A 16350-nucleotide genomic window follows, 5' to 3' on the forward strand; every position below is an offset into this window, starting at 1 on the left:
TTGGTTTTTTTGAGGCTTCACTCTGCCTTGCTGTTGTTAGCTGGTGTCAACTCATAGTGACCTCATGCACAACAGAATGAAGCAGTGTGCAGTCCTGAGTCATCCCCATGATCAGTTATGGAAAGGACCACTGCAATTCACAGGGTTTTCATTGGCTTATTTTTGGAAGTAAATGGTCAGGCTTTTGTTTCTGGTCTCCCTTAGTCTGAAACCTCCACTGAAACCTGTTCAGCATCATAACAACATACAAGCTTCCACTAGCCAACAGATAGTGGTTGTGCATGAAGTGCACTGGCCAGGAATCAAACCCAGGTTTCCCACGTGAAAGGTGAGAATTCTACCACTGAACCACCACTGTCCTTATAGCATTAGGTCCTTCCTAATGTGGTCCCATCCTTCCTTTCCAGCTTTGTCAAGATTTAAAAAAAAAAAAAAAAAACATTGTGTCAAGTCAATTCCAACAGAGTAGAATTGCCCTGTAGGGTTTCCAAGGATGTAAATTTGTACAAGAGCAAATTGCCAGATTATTTCTTCCACTTAGAAGATATTAGGCAGGTTGAATTCAGACGTGTTATATAATCATAATAAAAGTGATCCCTAAGGTTTAGTAATTTTAAATATTTTGAAAAGAATCCTGTGGTATCTTTTCGTAAATTTTTCTCATGTGGAGGGGCTACTAGGTTTGAATTGTCAACTTTTAGATTAGCAGCTGAGCACCTAACCACTGTATCACCTGGGCTCCTTTATCAAAATTACTATGCTTTAAACACACATAACTGCTTAAAAGCATGAACTGAATTAATCCTAAAAACAATCATTGTTTAGTCCCATCTTGCTGCAATACTGCTTTTGTCATAAGGCAGCAAAACTATAACGTGTTATAAGTAAAGATCTAAAGAATGAACTTACTTCTACTATACTGTCACTTTAAACAAGATTGCTAGCAATCCATCAACTTCCAAAATAGACTATACAGAGTCCTCATATTCCTTTCCCAGAAACCAAAAATTTTCCCCAAAGTAAATCATCTTCCATTTTTCTTTTAATATGAGCATTTGGTTCACAGTAAAGGACAAATGGAATATAGTCTCCCATCTACTCTAATCCATATATTGCTTAACTTAATAGAACAGCAAAGATATTGTCTGATTTCGAAGCAGATGAGACTTAGACATCTTAAAAACTGAAAATCTTCTAAACTGCCACTTGTGATTTAGCACTGTACTGCTGCACTCCTCTAAACTTTCCATTCAATTGTATCAAACCAAAAATCAAAAAGAATGTAATGGTATTACAGACAAGCATAACAAATTTAAAAACTGCAACAATTCCCATGAGATTTTTTTTACTACATTATATCTACATTAAACTGTAAAAAACCTGTAGAAATGAGAAAGCAGCTGAAGGGCAAAAATCCAGCTGCTGGCTTTATTAGCTACAGGCCTGATGTCTTTCAGATAAAATATTTGTAGGTGCCACAGTCAATCAAAATTTCAATAGAAACCAGAGATGAAACCACTCATGCATAAAAGGCAAGTGTAGTAATTATGATGTGCAGACAAGATAATGGAAAATATCCGAGCCTGCTTTTAACTTTATGTATCAAGTGCTGCCTTGACCTAGACATTCTATAATGCTCCATCACATTTACTGCATTATTTTATCATTTTAATTATTCAGAAGAATTCAATTAAGTTGGCAGGCATCTGGTCAACTAAAGCAAATTCTCCACTCTCTTGTAAGGTCTTTCCCTTGTTTCACTTCTCAAAATAATGCTGCAAAACAGTTTTAAGTAAACACACAATTGAGTTTAAAGTTTTGGTTCAGTCTTCAAGTTTATTAACTTCTTACTGATTAAATAAATTTTACAGAGAGCATTTACATCAAAAGTTTTAGTGTGGTACTCTGCACTGTAAAATTTGCATTGAGTTCATTTTAAAAGTTCTCTGGTGGTGAAGTTAGTAGGAAATGGTGAAATAATTATTACTGAAAAAAGGGTAGTTCAGCATACAGTTTTAGCCAAAAGTTCATTGCCTGTGTACATAAAGATGATGGTAATCATCTTCCAAGTTCTGCTGTAATCTATTATCCAGTATCAGTTCTCAGCCACCTTTACAATGGTCCCAAACAAAGTTCAAAATTACAAGTGAATTGCTAATATTACTATAATGTATTAAATTATAAAAGCACTGGGGCTGTATAGTTATTAGCTTGCCAAAAGTACAACAATGCTTCTCCCATATGTAATATTGTAAGTGTTCCCTCTAATACTCCTCCATAATTTGGGAGAATGTAATTTTTACATGCCATTAACAATTTCTGCTCAGGATTACCCAAAGAATGGAGTTTCTCAGCATGTCTACTTCATTATTAAACAAAGCCTATCAAATGGGGGGACAAAGTTCCTCACCTAACAGAAGGAAAGAGGTCCCTGGGTGGTGCAAATGGTTTGCATTCCTCTACTAACCTAAAGGTTGGTGGTTCAAACCTACCCAGCAGTGCCACGGAAGAAAGGCCCAGTGATCTACAATCCATAAAGATTATTGCTAAGAAAACCCTGTGGAGCAGTTCTACTCTGTAGCACAGAGTCCCCAATCTGAGTTGACTTGATAGCAACAGGTTCTTTGTTTTGGTAATAGAATTCAAACCAACCATCACAATGAAACTTAAATCAGCATCTAACTACAAGGCCACTTCTTACAGAGAATTCAAACATGAATAAAAGCAGGATGTCTTGCTCCTTAGTTGTCACTCAAATGGAATCCATAGTCTGAAAATAAGTCTCTACCAGCCTACTTGCTTCTTGGGAGTAGTGGCTAGAAAACAGAAGATATGGATGGCAGAGGATGAGACTGATTCTCCACCCATGTATAAGTAGACAGGGCAAGGCTGTCTGATGTATCTTTAAGAAAAAAGAGAAAGGAGGAAGAGACAGAAGGTCTAGTCTGAAACAGAGCAAAACCATCAATAGAGCTTCCAGGAGAATTCTTTGATTTGGTCCTTCTGAAGATACCAAACATCAAATCAAACTCGTTGGCTCTGAGTTCATTCTGACTCATAGGACAGAGTAGAACTATTCCACAAGGTTTTCCCAGGCTGTAATCTTTACAGAAGCAGAATGCCACAACTTTCTCCCACAGAGTGGCTGGTGGGTTTGAATTGTTAACCGAGCATTTAACTACTGTGTTAAAAGGGATCCCTCTCTGAAGACGTACAAAGCCAAAAAAACTAAAGTTCCAATAAAGTGCATTGAATTTTGCCAGTCCAAGGAGATGAACAGTCATATGTGCCCAAGTACCTTCATAATTCCACCATACCCACTGGACCACAGAGGAACTGGGGGTCAGTCGGTGATTTACCCCCACTATGAGGAAATGACACAGCAACATGAAAGTAGTCCTAGAGAGCTTGCATCCCAAGATTCCACAACAATAACTTAAAGAAGGGATTATTGAAGTGATGTTGAATATATTATATGAAACAGAAAAATAAACTGGCAACAACCAAAATAGGTTAAGTACAATCACTTGATGAAATACTAAGCAGCCAACTAAAATAACCATGAAGATAATGCAACTGACAGAAACATTCACAAATTAGGGTGGAAAATTTAAATCGTTCAATTAGAGATACAGTAAAATGCCAATAGCTTCAAAAGAATAAAATTAGCAGAGTGACAATCTACACTGTGAAATGCCTCAAAAACAAAGAACCTGTCTAGATAAGAAACACTGAAAGCATGTTTACCTTGAGCTAGTCTTTCAAGACGTTTTCCATGCTCCGGGGGTATAGCATACCTAAAATTGTAAACATACATAAAAATTTTAGGTTGATACTTTTTCAGCTAGTATTCTAAGGACATCTATTCCTAAACTATGTCCTGTAAGAACATTTCCAACCACAAACTCCACTTAGATGAACTGAGTAGAAACTAGGAAAACAATCACAGAGTGATACCCTTCAGATGTGACAGTGGGGTGGGGGTGGGGGGTACTTAGAAACCACCTATTTCAATGTCTCAGTTCAACTGCCAAACCACATTTTATAGATGAGAAAACAAAGGCCCAAGGCCCATAAAGCATTCTAGCCAGGGGAGAGTAGTTAACCCAGTAAAGAGACTAGAACCTCTCTCCCCAGTAGCATGGCAGCCAGGTCTCCTGGGCTATTTCTGGTATATGTTTTTCCATTTGTGGTTGGTTCATTTGGGCTATTATTATTTTCGGAAGAATAGGTAGGTGTTTGTTTGTTTTAACATCTAAAATATTTTTATTGACAGTGAGATGGAATGCAAAATTATTACGCCAACATTTATTTTTCCACTGTAATTTTCCAACAGACAATTAAAAAAAAAATCATTAGATAATTAAAGAAATATCAGTCTTAAGCAACGTTTACTTATTTACTTATTTCATGATTATGACTTTTAAAATCTTGATTATAGTAAAAATGATTTTCACCCTTGAAGAAGAGAAACAATCATTTCTAGATCTTGATGTTTATCAAAGTAATTGGAATTTTTTACTGTAAACTTCCTAACAATTTTACAATTACTTCTCATAATATTCTATGCAAATGCTAAATTATATGGTGTTTTTTAATGAGAATATATAAGGATCTGGGGGAAAATATGTAAATGATTATTTTTATGCTTTAAGTAAAAACAATGTGTTATTTTTGAAGATCTGCATTTACTATGTTTGCTAGTTCAGTATATATTAAGTACAACTTACTTTTTACTAAAATAATTTTACTTAATACCACAGTTGGTTGCATTTAGTCATAGTGATAACATATGCAAAACTTAATTGGATCCAATATAACTAGGCAATTTACTAAAAGAAAATTCAACCATATATTCTGTCCCTTAAAGCACTGCTAATGAAATTATTCCAACTGAACTGGGGAGATAAAATTTTAGCATAATTAAATGACAGTCATCCAATGTATATTTATGGCCATTTCTTACCCTGGTTTATAGCATCAAAAATACCAAGAAAACACATAGCATATGTACATAAATGCCACATAGTCCAGCGGGTCACCCCCTCATAATACATCCACAAGCATGCACCTGGCATACATATGCACACGCACATAATAAGTGTATGCCTGCCCACAGAAGGTTGGACACACGGATGGAGCTGTTAAAATGTATGAATTTGCTTTCTTCTGAAAACTTAGTATTGAAGTTAATTTTTATCTGAATGTCAACCATCTATTCACAGAAAACTCAAGTCTGTTCATCTGCCAAAGCAAAGAGGGAAAAGTGAAACAAGATGGTTCTATCCCAATTGACCCTCCGTTTACTCCTTTTGGGATATAAATCATAACAGGTTCGACCTCCTCATAGCTCCCCACCCCAATAGCCCTCATTAATTTAGATGTATTATTGATTCTGTGTTATGTTAAATAATATTTACATCTTATGCTCAAACTTTTTATAGCATAGGGCAGATGAACTGCAGTGCACACAGCTAAGAAGTATGTAGAAAAGAAGGGAGAAGTGAACATGGAAAATGAAGAAATGGGAAGAAAGGGTAAGTAATGATGAAAATAGACACCTTATTTCCTAGGGTCAGTCCAGCAGACTCAGGGTCAGTTGCTGCCAGCCTCAACTTCCTGACCCAATCAAATGCCTATTTCTGTCAAAGCTTTCTCACTCCCAGGACTTGCATTTCCCAGGACTCCATACTTTTAGCATGGTCTCTCCATTTTTCCTTGCCTTCTCTTCATTCTCCAGGGGTCTTTCCCAGAGCTGTAATGCATAGAAAATCCATGAGCTGTGAAGGACAAGTTGCATTCAAGGTAGATGGGTGGAGTTGGGGCTCTTGATTTCTACTTAAATGGCATGTGGAAAAAAGGAAAATCTAACCTCCCAATATAATTGTCCTAAAAACTTATCTCCATGAATGTAGCAGCTAGTATAAAAAAATGTCATTTAACTTCTTTATACAAAAGAAAAAGATGAATAATAAATACAACTCAATCCACAAAAGATTTCTATTTCGTAAGAATATGTTAATATTCTTCATCTAAAATATTTTTATTTATCAATGTATGCCACTGTCAGATCACAACTGAAACAGAATGCCCTGAATGAGAGCTAGTGACTGGGGAGGAGCACCTATTGGTTGGCATGCTGCTAGGAAGTCTGTAATACTATTACTGTGATAACATCCAAACTTCTGTGAATTTCACTTTAGTATACTACTACCTCAAGGACAGGAGTCCCTGGTGGTGCAAACACTTATGCACTCTACTCAGCCAAAAGTGTGATGGTTCGAACCCACTCAGTGATATTTCAAAAGACAGGCCTGGCAATCTGTTTCCAAAAAGTCACAGCTCTGAAAACCCTATTAAGAAGTTCTACTCTGCACACATGGGCTTGCACAAGCCTGAATCAACTCGATGGCAATAAACAACAATTTGGCAATTTTGCAAAGGTGTGATTCTCAATAATTTCTTTAGAAATAATACCTTAATAATACTTATTGCCTGCCTAGCCCCTGACCCTTTCCCATCAACATTTGGACATGATCATCTCTCGCACCTAAAAAAAAAAAAAAAAAAAAAAAAACTTTCTCTGAGTCCCTCATCCTGCTACCACCCAACATCTCTCTGTTCTTGTCATTAGAGCACACTCAGTCTTCGCCCGAGTTTTGGTTCCCATTCACAGTCACACCCAATGCAACCTGGATCCTCTTTCTATGACTCTTTCTAAAAATGCTTGGACAAAGGTTACCATATTTTTTAGGCCTTACCTACATTGGCTTCTCTGGAATTTTTAACCAGTTCCTTGAAACAATCCTTTCCCTTGGGTTTCATGATTCAACCCATTTCCAGTGGTTTTCTACCTTCTGCTCTTGCCAAACCTAATACTGAGGTTCCTCAGGGCTCTATGGTTTAGTGCTACCTTGCTTTCCTGACAGACTCTCCTTTACCCAGGCTTCATGATCATCCCCTATGCTTTAGAGGAGAAGCGGTCTGGGAAGAATACAATGGAGGATTAAGCTTTGGTTAACTGTGTTTGAAGGCCTCCGAGTGGAATTGTTCCATAGCTAGTTGGCTTTAGAGGTTCAGAGCTCAAAAAAGGCATAGAAAGGAGTTCCCCATATCTTAGTACATGACACCCTCATCCACCCAACTCCTCAGAGTTGTGGGAGTTGTCTGTGGTAACACCAAATCAATACTCAAGTTTCACGTGTTCTACCTTTTATGTGTTCATGGGGTGCTTGAACAATTTCTCTTAGAAAGATCAGCACGAGGCCGGTCCCCATGAGGCGGAGGTCAAAGATGCCCCAAATGTCCAAACTATCATGCCACTCCATCATTTCAGACATTAACTCCTCCTCCTCCTCCCAGTAATTTCCCCAGTCTTAGGGTTCTGTATTTTGCTGTAACGCCTCACAGAACTCACAGACACCCAAGGGTTCGTCTCACATAATAAGTGCTGGAGGCTGGCAGGCTGGCGAGTCCCAGGTCCGTGAGTACGTCTGGCGGATCCTCCCAACTCTCGGGGTTTGATGAACCTCAATCAGCAGATCAGATGATGGCTGCTGTCCCAAATCCAGGGGTGAGATGAGGATGATACAAGACACAAAGCCAGAGCAAGAGGAGAGCGAATCTTCCCAGGAGATTCGTAGGTATACCCTCAGGGAAGCTAAGGGTGGTGATATGAATTATACCCTCCAGCAAGGCAGGACTCAAGATACATTCCACCTGTGTTGCCCCAACAGAATTAACCTAAATCCCATCACAGAGTCGATTGCCAGTCATTATATGGAATGACTACTACCAGCTGCCCAGCCAAGTTGATACCTGACCTTAACTACCACACCACCCCAAATAGACATGGATAATGACATTTACAAAACATCACAGAATGGAGGACAATGGCTAGAAGGGCCACATCAAGCAATTTACTGCAATGGGAAATTTTGCCAATTTGCCCACATCTCTCTGTCTACTCTCTGCCACTACTTGGTCCAGGCTATTTCTGCTTCAGATCTCACCAACTTTACAATCCCTGCCTAGATTCCACCTCCCCAGGAAGCTTTCTTTGACCATTATAAACTTCAGCAATCTCACCCCTTTTCTCCCTTCTGGACCCCTTCATCTACGTATTCATATATTATTAGTTATCTATTACTTTTCATGGGTAGCTGTTATTTGATGTGCATAAGTAATTTGCATCTTGATAGGGTTTGAGTTCTATGAGGGGAAGAATGTGTATTGCAACCCAGAAATTTTCACATAACTTATCTCTTCTAACCTATCTTGTATAGGAAGCTCTGATTGAGCCAGGCCACAGTTACTCAATGTACATAAATATTTGAGGGTATGGAACATACTTCATATTTCTTTGCATTCTTTGAAAACCACCAAAAAAAAAAAAATGCCTGCTATCATATACCCTCAAGTATGTAATAGTAAAACTATGAATCACTTGCATACATATGAATATACTAATATGATTATTTACAGAGTAATTTTTTAAAACATGAAAAGTCTTTTATGAATAATTTTTTTTTAAATGATCTATTTTAAAGACCACAGAAAACAGAATAAATGCCTCTAAGTACATATTTGGGTGGTTTACTGAAAAAATTGATCTAAAATGGTATTAGTCTGGTGGTTGCAACATAAACACACTCTTGAACTGAGTAAGTCAGTCTGCCATTTCAAACAGCAGGTAAAGCTATATTTTTCTAAATGTACTAGTACTAGATCCATTTCTCTGCTTCACATTTTCTCCCCTAGGATTAGACCTCTTTGTACTTCAGTCAGACCTCTGTGACTTTGTAGTTGCTCTCACTAAATGGGTATTAGCATCCCCTGCTGTGCCAACCAGAGCAACAGAGGGGAAAACCCTCCCAGATCCACACCCTCCTCACACTGGTCATTCCTAAAACAGGCCTGGCCTTTGCTCCCCACTCCTGCTGAGACTGTGTGTAAGATGGTGCCTTCCTCCTATTTTTGTTTCTGCTTGCTACTGTAGTTTTCTCCATAGTTGTTCCAGCTAAAAAGTCATGCCCAGGTCCCCAAGGTCAACTTTCAGATGGATAACTGAACTGATCCTCCCCTCCTGCTTTCTACAGTAACTAAAAGATTGAAAAGCTCACTGAAAAAATAAATAAATAACTGACCGATAAATTACTACAGTTCACCAAAAGTACCATTTGCTGTGCACTTATAACACATAAGACCTTGTGTTAAGAGCCTGTAAGTCAAATTTTATTACCATTCAGTTCCACTGATAAGGAAACCACTGGAGCAAAGTGGATGATAGAGTTGGTAGCCAACCCCAGACTACCTGATTCTAGCCCCCTATTCCATTCCTGTTTCCCCATCAATCAACATGGCCATGCCAACAGGAATGAAGAAACTGGGACTGTTCAGGATTGAACTTTGTCTCAAAAACATATATATTGAAGTCCTAACCACAGTACCTCTGAGTGTAACCTTGTTTGGAAATAGGGTCTTTGAAGATGTTATTAGTTAACATGTGGCCATACTAGAATAGTTGTTGTTAGATGCTGTGGAGTCATTTGTAACTCACGACAACCCTATGTCTAACAGAGCAAAACGCTGTTCAGTCCTGTGTCATCTTCACAATAGTAGGTACGTTTGAGCCCACTGCTGCAGCTATTGTGTGGGTCCTAATCCAATATGACTGGTGTCCTTATAAAAAGAGAAAAGAGAGAGAGACAGAGGGAAGAGAGCCATGTGAAGATAAAGGCAGAAATGTGGAGTAATGCACTGTCAAGCCAAAGACCATCATAGTCACCAGCCATCACCAGAAGCTAGGAGATGAGCATGGAAGATTCTCCTTGAGCCTAGAGATGGAATCAATATGGCTGATACCTTCATTTTGAACTTCTAGCCTCCAGAATTGTCAGATGATAAACTTCTGTTCTTATAAGTCACCTACTTTGTAGTACTATTATAGTAATACTAGAAAACTAATAGAGGAGCTAATGAGTCTACCCCATGCATTACAGTGATCACTGACATCACTGGAGTGGGATCCAGCCTTTAGAACAGACTCCAACAGTCAAACAAAAGATGCCTCTCAGCTATTCCTTCTTGCCTTTACCCAATTTTAAAACCAAAAAAATTACTTTGAAACTCAAGTTATAGATTGTACCAAATAAAAAAAAAAAACAATAGCATTTTAGATGAATTACAGATACAAGAAAAAAGCCATCAAAAACCTACCTAAAGTCTTCCTTTGTTCTTCTTACAGAAAATTTAATGAATCAAAAAGTAATACCTATATTTTATTTCACAAAACTCATAATTTATGAAGTAACTAATTTACAACATACTTTTTAATCAAGACAAATTACTAATCAATAGTGTCAAAAAAAGACTAGAAAATTACAGATTTTATATATATGGTTATGCTACATTTTCAAATTACTGATGATGTTGATAAATAAGTTGTAATATTTCTGCATTGATTAAATTTTAAGCATTAATATTTTAAATTATGAAATCTCATTAGCTAACTGTGGAAAACAGAACATGGTTTCCTTCATTTCTAGGTCTTAGAAACTGATGAATGTGAGGAACAGAAGACATGACTGAGGGGAAAGCAGTGCTAATGGCACCGCCCTCTTTCTGAACAAGACTCTCATCAAATCTCTCACAGATCACCACATTCACCTCAAGGTCAGACTTCCTCCTACAAGGTCACATCCCCACATGAAATGAACGGGGAATAAAGACCTTGCCCCTTGTTCAATTGAGGGCATCTCTGGAGGGTCATGTCAGCTCCAGACTGCCTGTGAGATCTATGGAGGGCTTTACTGCAATGGCATCACAGTCCAACTGACCCTTCTGCCCAATCCTGCCTTACTCCCCCCCTCCTGGGGGTCCTCCCAGAGTAGTCCCCAGGAAACTGCAGCACTCAGATCTCAAAGTGGCCTCCCCAGCAACCTTAGCTACAACAATGATGATGGACACGTTTTAAGGAGTCACTCAAAGATCAGTCCTAAAAACCACAAGCTGGGTGCCTGAAAGCATCTCAACTTCTTTTCTCAGGGACTTTTGATCTAGTACCTTTTTAGAGCCTCAGCCCAGACACCTTGCCGTCCAAGCAAAAGCCCTACAAGGGCACCACATCAAAAGCCCCCCGAGTAAAGAAGTTGATCTAGAGTTGAGCTACCTTCGCATGCCACCACACCCATTCTTGACAGGACAAAACAAATGCAACACACTGCCATCAAGTCAGATCCAACTCACAAAGACCCCTCCTTGAGTTTCCATGGTATCACTATGGAAGTAGATTGCCCAACCTTCCTTCCAAGGAGCAGTTGGTAGGTTTGAACCACCTTCTCCTGATTAGCAACAAATGCCTTAGGCACTATGTCACCAGAGGCCACTTAGGTGAAAATGAAACGTAGCAGCCAGTCTGTATGGAGCCATGAGTGAAGAGCATGCAGGGGAATCCTAACAGAGGTCATCTCAGTGAATAAATCTGTATCTAGACAGGGAGCTAAACTATTGTTCATATTCCTACACACTTATGTTTGTATTGTGAGCAACTAGAAACATTAATAAGTTACTTTTTTTGTCTAAAATAATGATTAGAAGACCTAATACAGTGAAACCTGCGAGGGCCGTAATGCAACTGGACTGCCTTGTTTTTCTGGGTCTCATAAGTTTTCCACCTTTGACAGGTTTCTGCCTTAAACAGGCTCTAGCTTTCACAGGTTTTACTGTAACAGCTACACAAAACATAATTATTAAGAAATAACATTTGTTGTTGTTGTTGTTGTTGTTTGCCGTCGAGTCGGCCCCGACTCACACCGACCCCTCCTTGGGTTTCCAAGGCAGTATCACTACGGAAGTAGATTGCCCAACCTTCCTTCCGAGGAGTGGCTGGTGGGTTTGAACCGCCTGCCTTCTGGTTAGCAGTCAAGTGCCTTAGCCACTATGCTACCAGAGCTCCCAAGAAATAACATATTTCATATTATCTATTCTACTGAACATTCTTTAAATTATAGGTGTGTCTTGCATACTACTAATTTATTCCATGAAAGAAAGGCTCGGGACCATAGTCACAGAGGACATCAAGCTCAATTGGCATAACATACTACACAGAACATTGTTCCACCTCCTACTGTGGCAAGTAGCGACTGAGATCTTAAAAGCTTGCAAAAGCTGCCATCTAGATGCAACGATGGGTCTCTCCTTGCCCAGAGCCAAGGGGAATGAAGAAAACCAAAAATTCATGGAAACAATTAGTCCTAGCAACTGGTACACCATCCGATCTGCTGCCTATATGACTATGAGACCAGAAGAAATAGATGGTGCTCAGCTACTACTGTCAACCACTTGGAAGAGAATCTTTGTAGGAGATCCTAGATAGACAGGGAGAACAATATGGAACAAAACTCAAAATCATTTGGGGAAAAAAAAAAAAAAGCAGGGAACAGGTTTGCTGGCCCAAGGGAGCCTGGTGGAACCACTGAGACTATGGCCCCGAGCTGCCCTTCAGGTCTGGAAATTGAACGCACACCTGTGACTTCCAGCCAAACAATAGACAGGCATATCAGTTGAGCATTTACCTGAGGTAGATACACTCCTTGGAAAGAATAAGCATGAGAGAAAGAAGGACTGCTCAGGCACAGGGAGACAGCTCAGGGGGTAGGAGTGCATGGAGAGAGGGACACAGGGAAGAGGAAACTATCGGGAGGAAGTGGGAGGGGAGATGTTGCATTGTGCTAAATTGTGGTCAATATCATGAGACAAAGTATATGTGAACTGCTGTAAGGAAAGTGTATTTGCTCTGTAAATTTTCACGCAAATCACAATTAAAAAAATAAAATAAAATAACATATTTCATATTACCTATTCTACTGAACATTCTTTAAATTATAGGTGTGTCTTGCATACTACTAATTTATTTCATGAAAGAAAGGTATTTATGAATTATTAGTTGATGTCAACTATGAACAACTTAAAAGAAATCTTTACTTCTTAATATTGACCTCTCCAAAGTACTCAACAGATAACACCTTCAGTGATAAAGTCCTTTTGCAAGTTCTAGATGCTTTCAAATAGTCTTTCATGACACTCCATCCCCTGTCACCCTAGGATTCCCAGGGTTTCCTGAGGAGGTGAAGGGAAAATCCCAGATCAGCCTTCCCTTTATTTTTCAGTTCTATATGTTGCTCTTCTGAAGGAATTTTCACTCATGAAAGGTTTGAAAAGCTCTGCACTTAGGCAGTGTTTTCCAAAATAGCAACTAATCACAAAAACATTCTTTCTAGTTTATCCATGAGTCTTCTCATATAAGAGTATGAGATTTGGATTCTATTTAAAATTTTGATTCCACTAAAACTTTGCGGCTAACAAGGCCCCTGCTACTGCTATGAAAAACAGGGAAGTGTAATTAAAGCTGAATAGTTAAACGGTAAGCTTCAGGAAGACCACTCTGCCCTGCTCACCAAGGTAGTATCACTGGCACCTAGCCCACTACCTGACAGGGATGCTCAGTAACTATAAATGGGAATAAGTAAACAAAAAAAACATAAATCAGCAAACACAGATGCAACATTTTGTAATAGGATCAAACATTAAACAAAGAAATACCATCTCTAAAAAAATCTAAATTAAATATAGTAACTTTATAAATTGGTAATAAATGAAAAATATGCTCATATACTATATTTGTATATGCTGTAAGAGCATCCATATAAATGTAACTAACAAGGGGGTTAACATTATGAGAACTTCTTAGACACAGTCAACCACCCTGATGGAGAGAGTTGTTGGACCTGTGGACTCAAGACCATGGTCACAGGAAACATCAAGCTCAATTGGCAGAACATACTACACAAAAACATTGTTCTACATCCTAGTTTGCTGAGTAGTGACAGGGGTTTTAAAAGCTTACAAACAGCCATCTAGATGCAACAATCAATCTGTCCTCATCCAAAGCAAAAAAGAATGAAGAAAACCAAAGACACATGAAAACAATTAGTCCAAGGGATTAGTGAACCATGCAAATCTCAGCATATATGACCCTGAGACCAGAAGAACTAGATGATGCCAACCTACCACTGTCAACCACTTGGAAAGGGATCAATCAGTGCAGGAGATCTTGGATAGAGTCAAAGAACAATGTGCAACAAAACCCAAAATCATAAAAAAAAAGACCAGGTTTACTGGTTTGATAGAGACTAGTGAGAGACACACACACACCCATAGACTATGGCTCCTAGCTACCCACCAGACCTGGAACTGAACTCACTCCCATGGCTTCCAGTCAAACAAAAGACAGGCATATAGGGTAAACATTTACACCAAGTAGATACACTTCTTAGAATGATCAGTCATGAGAGAACAGGAGAGCAGTACTTGCACAGGGAGATAGCTCAGGGGACAGGAATGAATAGGAGAGAAAGACACAGGGAAGAGGTGACTATGGGGAGGAAGTAGGAAGAGAGCTGTTACATTGTGAGGAATTATAGTCAATGTCATGAAACAAAATTTGTATGAACTGCTGTGTGGAAAATGAATTTGCTCTGTAAACTTTCACCCAAATCACAATAAAAATTTTCAAATAAATAAATAATCATAAAAAAGACCAAGCTAACTGGTCTGATGGAGACTGGTGACACTTCCAAGACAATGGCCTCTGGTCACCTTCAAGCCTGGACTCACATGACTTCCAATCAAACAAGGCATACAAGGTGAACATTTACACCAGGTAGGTACACCCTTTATATCAATCATGGGAGATCAGAAAGGCAGTATTTGCACAGGGAGATAGTTCAGGTGGCAGGAATGCATAGGAAAGAAAGACACAGGGAAAAGGTGACATGGGGAGGAAGTGGGAAGAGAGCTGTTACACTGTGGGAAATTACAGTCAATGTGTATGAACTGCTGTATGGAAAATTAATTTGCATGAATTGGCTCCGTAAACTTTTACCCAAATCACAATTTTTTAATGGAGAGGCAGGAGCAAAATGCATAGATCAATGAAAAAGGTGCCCCAGGAGGACAGGACATAAGAAAGTGGTACAAACTACTTAAGCTACAGAAACCACAAGAAAAGTGAGCAATGCTGACTCAAATACTCAGGAAAAAGTTTACAAAACAGATTTGGAGTTTCAGGGCCAGTGCAGAGATCTGCTTCCTATCTCTGTCTGGGCTTTGGGTAAAACAGTCAATCACTTGCTCAAAATGCATTTGCAGAAATAAGCAGAGCACACACATTAATGATGCTGATATCCTAAATATATGTATATTCCATCTTAAGTAAATATCCCCATAGGATATTTTTTTCAAATCTTGCAAAGAATGAATTAACAACCAGATGATGGTAATTCCATCAGCCATCATAAGATTTTAAGCAAATATGTGAAAGTATATTTGGGAATTTTGTATGTTGTATGGGTCTGTTTTCTCCCCTTGGACAGCACTCCTTTCTCATAATGCAGAAAATAGCACTCACCCTCCTAAGGAGGAGGTACCTCACCAACTAACTACAAACATGCAATTCTAATGGGGGGAAACTCTGCTTCTACCACCACAGCGGCACCTCAGGACCTAAGCAAGGCTACAGTGCCTCAAAACTGTTGGCCTCAATGATTTAGCCAACAGATGTGCACAGGAGCTGAGCCAGGCCAATGACCCAGGGAGGCAGCTTTCCCCTCTGGGAGACAACTGGGAAGGTATGAGCCAGAGAGAAGAATGAAGGCAACACACAAAGAGAAGTGAGACCAGAATCAGCATACCCAAGCAACATTGGCCCTAGATGTGAAAACCATTAAGGAACCAAGAAAATCTCAACAAAGTAGCCTCAATCTAGAGAAATCCAATGCAGACAGTATTGCTAAAGTGAATTTAAAAATAGAGTCTAAATAGCCTAGGGAATGACACAGAAATTAACTTTAAAATAAAAATTAGCTGCCCTATACTACTGAAGGAGCTCTAGTGGTGTAGTGCGAAAAGCATTTGACTGCTAACCAGAGAGATGGTGACTCAACCCCACCAGCCACTCCATGGAAAGAAGTTAGGGCAATCTACTTCCGTAAAGATTTACTGCCTCGGAAACACAATGGGGATTGCTATGAGTAGGAATCGACTCGATGGCAGTGAGTTTGGTTTTGGTTTTCTGCATTACGGGCAGACTAAGGAGGCTTTAGGTATAGCCCCCAAATCCATCTCAAACTATCTCTTAAGACCCTATCCCAACAGACCCTTACCTGATAGGTGTGAAAGACAAAGCACCCTTAACTCCTGATAGCACCCAACTAGCTTCTTTCAAAAGATCACAATGAAAGGACAAAATCTCAATTGAAGAGAAGAGATTAAAAAAAAATCTAACAGTTA

General features: G+C 39.1%; 1 protein-coding gene across 1 annotated transcript in view; it reads right to left on the bottom strand.

Annotated features, from left to right (window-relative positions):
• Positions 1-16350, bottom strand: part of KDM4C (lysine demethylase 4C) — a gene marked incomplete at its 3' end in the record, with an annotated part of 396913 nt that overhangs the window by 313255 nt on the left and 67308 nt on the right. The window contains exon 5 of the mRNA XM_042781719.1: positions 3748-3797. Coding sequence (XP_042637653.1) covers positions 3748-3797 — 50 coding nt within the window. The remainder of the gene's footprint in view (positions 1-3747; positions 3798-16350) is intronic.

This window comes from Orycteropus afer, unplaced genomic scaffold, assembly GCF_000298275.1.
Source record: "Orycteropus afer afer isolate SDZICR_OR568_19922 unplaced genomic scaffold, OryAfe1.0 scaffold00156, whole genome shotgun sequence".
In the NCBI taxonomy this organism is placed as follows: Eukaryota; Metazoa; Chordata; class Mammalia; order Tubulidentata; family Orycteropodidae; genus Orycteropus; species Orycteropus afer.